Source organism: Medicago sativa, chromosome 8 (genome assembly GCF_051527215.1).
Source record: "Medicago sativa cultivar Bolivia chromosome 8, Bolivia_mono, whole genome shotgun sequence".
Lineage (NCBI taxonomy): Eukaryota > Viridiplantae > Streptophyta > Magnoliopsida > Fabales > Fabaceae > Medicago > Medicago sativa.
The window spans coordinates 32,426,450-32,437,600 of NC_140756.1; the positions used below are offsets into that span (position 1 = coordinate 32,426,450).

Genomic DNA, 11,151 nt, shown 5'->3' on the forward strand with positions numbered 1-11,151 from the left:
ATCATTATATGTGTTGATGTTTATGATCATTATATGTGTTGATGTTTGTAATTAATATTTGATGATGTATGCTGATGTTTATGAATTAGTAATTGATGTTATATGATGATGTTTACGTCTATAATTAAGATGATATAAGATGAAGGGTATAACTAATGTAGGAGATTAATGATGCTAGTTAATGGAGTATAAGATATGTTAATGATGTTTAAGTTGTTGAATGTACTTTATATGATTTATATGTTTAATATTATTGTTTGAGAAATCTCACCTCTTCTGCTTGAAAATGTTGCCCTTCGTATGGGTAACTTGTAGGTAATAAAGACTAGAAGTGTTCGTGAGTGGACTCCTCACTTGTGTCTAGGTGCTCTGATACGTAACGGGATGGGACTTACTTTCATATCTATTCCTTACGTGTCTTTTATGAACTTTTTATGAATAAGTATTGAACCAAATTATGAGATTTTCTGATAAGGCCTGCGTGCCAAGACTTTATTCATGTCAAACTATTTCCGCTGCGTATTTCCAGACTTTTATGATGTTGAACCTGGAAGGATATTTATTAATATCTATTTTATGACTACAAAGTAGTATGTGACATTCCGTTTATGATTTAAATACTCTGATTTAATATGAAATTTTTATGTTGGGAAAACGGGGTGTTACAAGAGGCAGGAACTTTAATCTCTCTTGCTAGCTTCTAGGCCTTCTGAAGAGCCTGAGCAGCAGCTTCTTCCTCTTTTTTCCTCTTCAGTTCCCTTGTTACCAGATCAGTTGAAGCTTCCACACCTTCTACTTCCTCAACCACATAAGGAGATTCTTTTATCTTCCTTAATGCATGCTTCCTTTTCTTCTTAGGCACAGGAGGTTGTTCAGGAGCTGTTCCGGTTTCAGAAGCAGCTGCTTTGCCACTTCTGGTCTTCCTGTTCAGAATCACATCAGTGTCCAGATCTTGAACTTCTTCCTCAATCGATGGTAATCCAGAACCACCAATTTTCAGCTTGTCAGAAGCTATATTCTTCTTTGACTTCCTGGAAGGTTTCTCTACTTCCAGATACTCTTCTTCTGACACTTCCTTTCTCTTCCTCTTTCTGCTTCTTTCAACAGGTAGCTTACTTCCTGGAATCTCTTCAGGAACTTCCTCTAAACCAATATACTCACCAGTTGTTGAGAAATGATCACTAAGAAGTGCCATTTGAACTGCAAGAGAGTCTTTCTTACAGATTGGAGGGAAATCAGCATTCAATTGTGAGACCACCATGGATTCACTGATATCTGACTCCAGAGGTGTGAACTCCTGAATCAGATTCATGCTCTTCAAGGTTCTTCCATTGATCACCTTTCCAACCACTGTATCCAGCATTGTATCAGTGTAGAACCTTGTTGCACTGAGTGCTGCAATTATTCCTCCTTGATGAAAGATTTCAGAAAGCAATCTTCCATAGGGTACCCAGATTCTGTTCTTGTTCTGACTCTTCCAAAGCTGATTCTCCTTTGATAAGATGATAAGCGAAAACTTTATGTGCCAGAGAAGGTTGGTCATTGCCACCACCTTTTGGTAGCAAGTTCTCATATTCGATTTTCAGAAGTATCTTCTTTACCAAATCCAAGTCAGCATACGTCTGTGGTGCTGTTGTGTTGAAGAGAGTCATGTTGACTTTGTCTTTCCAGAAGCTTTCTTTTGAACTTGAAATCTCTATTCCTGAATATTTTCCAAACGCTTCTACACCAATCACTGAAGCAATCACCTCCTGAGTGATTCTTATGGGAACTCCCATCATTGATGATCTGATTTCAGTTCCATTGAAGGGTTCCAGCATCATTTCTTCTCTTGTTTTCCCAGCAAGTTCTGGATGGCGTAGAACCAAATCCCTTTCTTCTGCATCTGCTACTTTTCTGTCAAAAATTGATGCTCTTACCCAGAAATGCCTTACCAAGGCTTTGTACGTAGGACCATTCAGCATCCTAAAGTACTCCTACCAGCCTTGAGTATTATAAAATCCCTTGATATTACACCCGTGATGCAAAAGAGATGAGAAATCAACTGGATTTTCAACTTGTACGACCAATTGATATTCTTTAAGCTCCATAGTAGACCCAGCCATCATATAAGCAGCCCTTTCTGGTTGATTCTGAGGTTGTTGCATGTTGGATGTAGATTCTGATAACATTTGTTGCGAGCTTGATGATGCCGTTGATGAAGATGATGATGATGATTTTGGGTTCTAGGGTTGAGAACTGCGCTTACTTTGCAAGAACAGGTTTGAAAGAAGAAGTGTTTGTTGTGAAGTGAGTAGTGTGTGAATTTCAAAGTGTTAAGAGTAAAAACGTTTGCAATTCAAAAGAGACAAACAAACATAGCATTAATGACATTGGGGGCGCGTGAAAGTACTTTCAAAGCTTTTAAATCATCATTGCCCTTTTAAGTTACACACCAATACAGATAGGTCACGTCAAAAGTTTTTTGAGTAACTGCCAAGTTAGTGGGCCAGTGTTACTACAAAAAGTAACTTCCAGCGTTTCCACTAACTCTACTATTCAGAAGCGTAAAATCCAGCTTCTGGACTTCAGATGCTGACGTCATCATCAGAAGCATATTTTCCTCAGAACCTCAATGAAGAGCTTCTGATGGACCACAGCTTCTGAACTGACTTCAGAACCTAAAATCCTATTCAGGAGCAAGCAAGCTTTTAATCAGACACAAAGTGCATGTTCAAATTTTTCTTTATAAAATCAAATCTTTCAACAGTTAAAGGCTTAGTAAATATATCAGCCCATTGATTCTCAGTATCACTGAATTGTATATCTAAAATTCCTTTTTGAACATAGTCTCTAATAAAATGGTGTTTGATTTCAATATGCTTAGCTCTAGAATGCAAAATTGGATTTTTAGACAAACAAATAGCAGCAGTATTATCACAATAAATGGGAATATTGTTAGCAATAATCTGATAGTCTTCCAACTGATGTTTCATCCAAATTATTGTAACACCCCGTTTTCCCGACTTAAAAATTTCATAAAAATTATCAGAGTTTATCAACATAACGGAGCATCACATACATCAATACATCACTTTCAACAATTATAATAATAGGAAATACTATTTATTTAAGCAACCTGTCTTTATAAAATTCAATAATCAAAAGCAGCGGAAATTTAGTTTGCAACGTCACATAAAATCTTTGGCATAAAAGACCACAACTTAACATCTCAAATAGTCTTCATAAAATGTTCAACATTTATTAAATAAAATACGTAACAAGGAAAACAAGCATCAGACAATCCCCATCCCGTTACGTATCAGAGCATCCTAGACGACACGATGTGAGGAGTCTACTCACGAACACAGCTAGTCTTTATTACCTGCACATTACCCACGGTCGAGGCAACATATACGCAGAAGGGGTGAGATTTCACATTCATTAAAAACAAATAGTAATTCATAAAGATAACCAACAGCATATATCTAACATTAATATCATCATTTAATCATCATTTAACAAGGTTAGGCAACCAACAACTTCATAGTTATTCAAAGGTAGCATATTCATCTTAATTCACTTCATTTACATCATTATAATTATTGTGACAGCAACAAGGCAGCAACATCATCACAACATTCATCATTTATTTTAAGTTATGATGACTCTACAATGCAACAACAACATCAACAACGACTTAGACAACTTCAACATGCATGTGGTACCACCAGGGCATTAAGCCCCCATCGCTAAGGTCATATTTGGACCGTCGGGCATTAAGCCCCCATCGCTAAGGTCATAAAAACCTGTCAGGCATTAAGCCCCCATCGCCAACTATGCAACAAATTGACTCTAAATGCAACAATCTTCATTTTTAATGTTAAATTAATTAACAATTAACTCACAAAAACTCATTACATCAAAACAGCATCACTGGAACATCATAATTAGCAGCATCATCATTAATATAAACATCAGAAACTAATTCATCAAAGAAACGGGCGAAAGGACACAATTTCGCACAACATCAGGTCTGAACAGGACTAGCTCGCAACGGCGAGCTACGCTACTCGCAACAGCGAGCTGGACGGGGAAACTCGCAACGACGAGTAAGGTTACTCGCAATTGCGAGTTGGGTTTTACTCGCAATGGCGAGCTGAATCGCTCGCAACGGCGAGCGATGACAGAACAAGGTTCTGTCGCAGCTCTTTCTCTCATCTCAGCACTCGAATTCTCACTCCCCAGGCCTCAAATTCATCACTAATCAACATCTAAACGTTTTCTATGACTAATTAACATCTGTCTACATCAACCTACATCAAAATTCACTTAATTCTTTCGCTTTTAATGATTTTTGACCTAATCCCAATCCCTTAAGCCTACAACAATTGATCACTTCTATGAATCAAAACTTGTTAATAATGAGAGTTAGTCTCACCCTTACCTTAGATTATGTTTCTGAAATCCAACAGCCGCGTTCTTCGTTCTTTAGGGTTCTCTCTGACTTCTCTTCTTTCTCTCTTCTTTTCTCTGTTGTACGCGTTCTAATTTTCTCTCCCAATTACAGACTTTTATTCTTTCCCTAATTGCTCTTCTCACCACAACTTACTCTTTCCCCTAATAATTAATTATTTCTACTAATAACAATATTTCTCTCCCATTTAAGAAAATACTTATATTATTAACATATCTTCTACCAATATATATATATATATATATATAATAATTCACATAATATTCTAATAAAAGCCATAAATCACTTAAATATTAATTATGAAAAAGTGGGCGTTACAACTCTCCCCCACTTAGAATATTTACGTCCTCGTAAACGTACCTTGTTCAAACAACTCTGGGTAAGATTCTCGCATCTTACTCTCTAATTCCCACATCAAACTTTCACCAGCTGCTCCTTCCCACACTACTTTCACAAGAGATATTTCCTTGCCTCTCAGCCTCTTCACTTCCCGATCTTCTATCCTTACTGGTAGGGTCTCGATTGTAAGGTTATCCCTTACCGGCACATCATCTCTTGGAATCACATGGGATGGATCCGGCACCTACTTCCGAAGTTGCGATACATGAAACACATCATGAAAGTTCGAAAGATGTGGTGGCAAACCCACCCTATAAGCAACCGTTCCGACCCTTTCTGAAATCTGATACGGACCAATAAACCTCGGAGTCAACTTCTTTGACTTCAATGCACGTCCAACACCCGTCACCGGAGTGACTCTCAAAAACACATGGTCTCCTTCTTGAAATTCAAGATCCTTCCTGCGCTTATCATGATAACTTTTTTGTCTATCCTGTGATTCTTTCATCTTTTCTCTAATTAACTTCACCTTCTCGGTAGTCTGTTGGACAATCTCTGGTCCCAATACCACACTCTCACCGGATTCAAACCAACACAAAGGAGTTCTGCATCTCCGACCATACAATGCTTCGAAGGGTGCCATTCCAATACTAGCATGGTAACTGTTGTTGTACGTGAACTCTATCAGAGGTAGATAACTATCCCAAGTTCCACCTTGCTCAAGCACACAAAATCTCAATAAATCCTCCAGCGACTGAATTGTCCTTTCCGATTGTCCATCCGTCTGTGGGTGGTACGCTGAACTTAACTTCAAATTAGTGCCCAAGGCCTCATGCAAACTCTTCCAGAACCTCGACGTAAACCTCGGATCTCTATCCGACACAATACTCGATGGAAGGCCATGTAGCTTCACAATATCTATAACATAAATCTCTGCTAACTAGGACACAGGAAAAGTAATATTAATCGGAATGAAATGAGCCGACTTCGTCAATCTATCTACGATCATCCAAATTGCATCATTCCCTTTGTTGGTGTTCGGCAAACTCGTCACAAAATCCATGGATATACTATCCCATTTCCATTCCGGAATCTCCAGCGGTGTCAATAACCCAGCAGGTTTCTGATGCTCAACTTTCGACTTCTGACAAGTCAAACATGCATACACAAATTGTGCCACGTCGCGCTTCAAACCTGACCACTAAAACATCTCCTTCAAATCTTGATACATTTTAGCAGCTCCTGGATGAATACTCAAACTGCTTCTATGGCCTTCTTCAAGGATCATCTTCTTCATCTCATCATTATCAGGAATGCAAATTCTTCCTCGAAACCTCAACACTCCTTGGTCATCAACCTTAAAGTCACTATCTACAGCAGGATCGCTTGCAACCATTAAATCTACCAACTTCACATCTACTTTCTGCGCCTCCCTGATACTATCCAAAAATTCATTGTTGATCTTCAACATCCCCAATTTCACACTCCTTGGCGACATTTCGCAAACCAAACTCAAGTCTCTGAACTGTTCAAGCAACTCCATCTCCTTAACCATCATTGCCAACAAGTGTAAAGTCTTCCTACTTAAGGCATCTGCAACAACATTAGCTTTACCCGGATGATAATTCAAACTAAAGTCATAATCTTTCAACAATTCGAGCCACCTTCGCTGTCTCATATTCAACTCCTTCCGATCAAACAAATACTTCAAGCTCTTGTGATCACTAAACACCTCAAATCTCGAACCATACAAGTAATGTCTCCAAATCTTAAGTGCAAATACAACTGCAGCTAATTCAAGATCATGAGTAGGGTAGTTTCGTTCATGAGTTCTCAACTGTCTTGATGCATACGCAACCACCTTACCATCTTGCATAAGTACACCTCCCAAGCCCAACTTGGACGCATCACAATACACTACAAAAGGTTCATCAGGTTTCGGTAAGATAAAAATCGGAGCCGTCGTCAAACGCTTCTTCAACTCATTAAAACTGTTCTCGTAATGAATATCCCACACAAAGGTTTTACCCTTACACGTCAACTGCGTTAACGGAAGTGCTAACTTAGAGAATCCTTCAATAAATCTTCGGTAGTAACCTGCTAAACCCAAAAAGCTTCTAATCTCTATAACTGACTTCGGAGTCTCCCATTGTGATACTGCTTCAACTTTAGATGGATCAACTGCAATCCCACTACCAGAAACAACATGGCCAAGAAAACTTACTTCATTCAACCAGAACTCGCACTTAGACAATTTAGCATACAACTTCTTTTCTTTCAGCACTTGCAAGACAATCTTCAAATGCTCAGTATGTTCTTCCTCCGTCTTAGAATAAATCAGAATATCATCAATGAACACAACCACGAAACGATCCAAAAATGCATGAAAAATGCGATTCATATACTCCATAAATACACCAGGCGCATTACTAACACCGAAAGGCATCACCTTATATTCATAATGTCCATATCGCGTCCTAAAAGCCGTCTTCTGCATATCTTCATCTCTTACTTTAATCTGGTGATAACACGACCTCAAGTCGATCTTGTTGAACACGCGTGCACCCACTAACTGATCCATCAAGTCATCAATTCTTGGAAGTGGATACCTGTTCTTTATAGTTACTTTGTTCAACTGTCGATAGTCAATACACAACCTCATACTGCCATCTTTCTTCTTTACCAGCAACACTGGAGCTCCCCAGGGTGAAACACTTGGTCTAATAAACTTCTTGTCAAGTAGATCTTCCAACTGTTTCTTCAACTTAGCCAACTCGGAAGCTGACATACGATAAGGTGTCATAGACACAGGCTTCGTTCCCGGAACAAGATCAATAGAAAATTCAACTTCTCTTTCCGGTGGCACATCAGGAATTTCATCAGGAAAAACTTCAGGAAAATCACACACTACTTGTAACTTATCGATCACTGCTTGATTCTCCAAAGATAAGGATTCCATCAAAGAAAACATTAGGATTCCATCGCATTCTAGCTGCTTCAGCTGCTTAGTAGACAAAAACTCTGCTCCACTTTCCTCTTCAGCAGAAGAGAAACGCATCGACTTACTAAAACAATTAATGAGAACATGGTTGTACTCTAACCAGTTCATACCAAGAATCACATCCATTCCACTCAAAGGTAGACATACTAAATCAATCTCAAAATCACGATCAAACATAGACAGAGGACAGCGTAAACAAACGAGAGAAGTGGTCACCGAACCCTTAGCTGGAGTTTTGACAACCATTTCTCCATTCATATCAGACATAGCAAGGCCCAACTTAGAAACACAATCAAAAGCAACAAAACAATGTGTAGCACCAGTATCAATAATGGCAACTAAAGGAGTATCATTAATGTAGCAAGTACCTATGATCAAACGATCCTCATTCTCAGTCTGAGTACAGTCAAAGCAAAAACCTTACCCTTGGCCGGGGCCTTCTTTGGTTCAGTACACTGAGCAGAAATATGTCCTTTTCCACCGCAATTGAAACAAATAGTGTCATCGTGCTTGCATTCTGCAACTGTATGTCCTTTGACACCACAACGGTAGCATCCTCTTACCTCAGTAGCACCACAAGCATTACTCTTGTGACCTTTTTCTCCACATTTGTAACAAACAATCCCGGCAGGAGTCTCATTCTTCTTAGGCTTCCTCTCATCATTCACTCTTTGCTTGTCCTTATCAGCTGGAGTACTATAAGGCTTCCCACGATTCTGTTGCTGCTTACCCTTTCTCTCATTCATAATCTTATAATGAGCCTTTGAATCATCTTCATAGATTCTGCACCTACTCACCAACGCAGAAAAGTCACGGATCTGTTGGTAACCAATGGCTCGCTTAATATCAGGACGTAAACCATTCTCAAACTTGATACATTTAGAAAACTCAGCATTGTCTCCAGTATAGTGTGGATAGAACTGAGCCAGCTCCACAAACTTTGCCGCATACTCTATCACCGACATGTTTCCTTGCTTCAGCTCAAGGAACTCGACCTCTTTCCTTCCACGAACATCTTCAGGAAAATATATGTTTAGGAACTCTCCCCTAAACACAGCCCAAGTAATAGCCGCACCACCTTGCTCTAACTCAGGTGAAAGACTCACCCACCAGTCATCAGCTTCCTCAGATAGCATGTGCGTACCAAAACGCACCTTCTGATCATCAGTACATTGCATAACCCTGAACACCCTCTCAATCTCCTTGAGCCATGCCTGTGCTCCATCAGGGTCGTACCTTCCTTTGAAAGTGGGAGGATGATTTCTCAGAAAGGCCTCCAACATCCTTACATCAGCATTAACACCAGCACCAGCATTTGGTTGTTGTCCCACAGCTTGGGCTACAACTTCCAAAGCAGCAGCAATCGCAGCATCATTTCTTCCAGCCATTCTAGTCCTCTTGTAACAGATAAGGTTTGCAGCCTCCAGATCTACTCTTCTTCACTGCACATCACACAACGTTTAGAATAACATAATAATGGTATTCCAACTGCTAAAATGACACAACTTGACTCACTACTTGGCCGGACGGACCGACCTGCTCTGATACCAATTGTAACACCCTGTTTTCCTGACTTAAAAATTTCATAAAAATTATCAGAGTTTATCAACATAACGGAGCATCACATACATCAATACATCACTTTCAACAATTATAATAATAGGAAATACTATTTATTTAAGCAACATGTCTTTATAAAATTCAATAATCAAAAGCAGCGGAAATTTAGTTTGCAACGTCACATAAAATCTTTGGCATAAAAGACCACAACTTAACATCTCAAATAGTCTTCATAAAATGTTCAACATTTATTAAATAAAATACGTAACAAGGAAAGCAAGCATCAGACAATCCCCATCCCGTTACGTATCAGAGCATCCTAGACGACACAATGTGAGGAGTCTACTCACGAACACAGCTAGTCTTTATTACCTGCACATTACCCACGGTCGAGGCAACATATACGCAGAAGAGGTGAGATTTCACATTCATTAAAAACAAATAGTAATTCATAAAGATAACCAACAACATATATCTAACATTAATATCATCATTTAACAAGGTTAGGCAACCAACAACTTCATAGTTATTCAAAGGTAGCATATTCATCTTAATTCACTTCATTTACGTCATTATAATTATTGTGACAGCAACAACAGCAACAAGGCAGCAACATCATCACAACATTCATCATTTATTTTAAGTTATGATGACTCTACAATGCAACAACAACATCAACAACGACTTAGACAACTTCAACATGCATGTGGTACCACCAGGGCATTAAGCCCCCATCGCTAAGGTCATATTTCGACCGTCGGGCATTAAGCCCCCATCGCTAAGGTCATAAAAACCTGTCAGGCATTAAGCCCCCATCGCCGACTATGCAACAAAATGACTCTAAATGCAACAATCTTCATTTTTAATGTTAAATTAATTAACAATTAACTCACAAAAACTCATTACATCAAAACAGCATCACTGGAACATCATAATTAGCAGCATCATCATTAATATAAACATCAGAAACTAATTCATCAAAGAAACGGGTGAAAGGACACAATTTCGCACAACATCAGGTCTGAACAGGACTAGCTCGCAACGGCGAGCTACGCTACTCGCAACGGCGAGCTGGACGGGGAAACTCGCAACGGCGAGTAAGGTTACTCGCAATTGCGAGTTGGGTTTTACTCGCAATGGCGAGCTGAATCGCTCGCAACGGCGAGCGATGACAGAACAGGGTTCTGTCGCAGCTCTTTCTCTCATCTCAGCACTCGAATTCTCACACCCCAGGCCTCAAATTCATCACTAATCAACATCTAAACATTTTCTATGACTAATTAACATCTGTCTACATCAAAATTCACTTAATTCTTTCGCTTTTAATGATTTTTGACCTAATCCCAATCCCTTAAGCCTACAACAATTGATCACTTCTATGAATCAAAACTTGTTAATAATGAGAGTTAGTCTCACCCTTACCTTAGATTATGTTTCTGAAATCCAACAGCCACGTTCTTCATTCTTTAGGGTTCTCTCTGACTTCTCTTCTTTATCTCTTCTTTTCTCTGTTGTACGCGTTCTAATTTTCTCTCCCAATTACAGACTTTTATTCTTTCCCTAATTGCTCTTCTCACCACAACTTACTCTTTCCCCTAATAATTAATTATTTCTACTAATAACAATATTTCTCCCCCACTTAAGAAAATACTTATATTATTAACATATCTTCTACCAATATATATATATAATAATTCACATAATATTCTAATAAAAGCCATAAATCACTTAAATATTAATTATGAAAAAGTGGGCGTTACAGTAGTTGTGTACAACAACTTGTAGCTGAAATGTA

General features: G+C 38.8%; 1 protein-coding gene and 1 pseudogene across 1 annotated transcript; both read right to left on the reverse strand.

Moving 5' to 3' along the window:
• Positions 1 to 700: 700 nt before the first annotated feature.
• Positions 701 to 1,964, reverse strand: LOC146898510 (uncharacterized). The gene is made up of 2 exons (XM_085736576.1): positions 1,451 to 1,964; positions 701 to 1,395 (listed from the first exon to the last, which is right to left on the reverse strand). The coding sequence occupies exons 1-2, from the start codon at positions 1,962 to 1,964 to the stop codon at positions 701 to 703; spliced, it is 1,209 nt and encodes a 402-aa protein (XP_085592702.1).
• A 1,937-nt stretch (positions 1,965 to 3,901) lies between these two features.
• On the reverse strand, positions 3,902 to 9,219 carry LOC146898511 (uncharacterized; annotated as a pseudogene).
• Positions 9,220 to 11,151: the final 1,932 nt, after the last annotated feature.

Bases quoted from the DNA above. Each gene is read 5' to 3' on its own strand.
- LOC146898510 (XM_085736576.1), bottom strand. From the start codon at position 1,964: ATGCTGAATGGTCCTACGTACAAAGCCTTGGTAAGGCATTTCTGGGTA. The intron at 1,396-1,450 runs GTACCCTATGGA...GAATAATTGCAG, and splicing joins AGAACAAGAACAGAATCTGG to CACTCAGTGCAACAAGGTTC.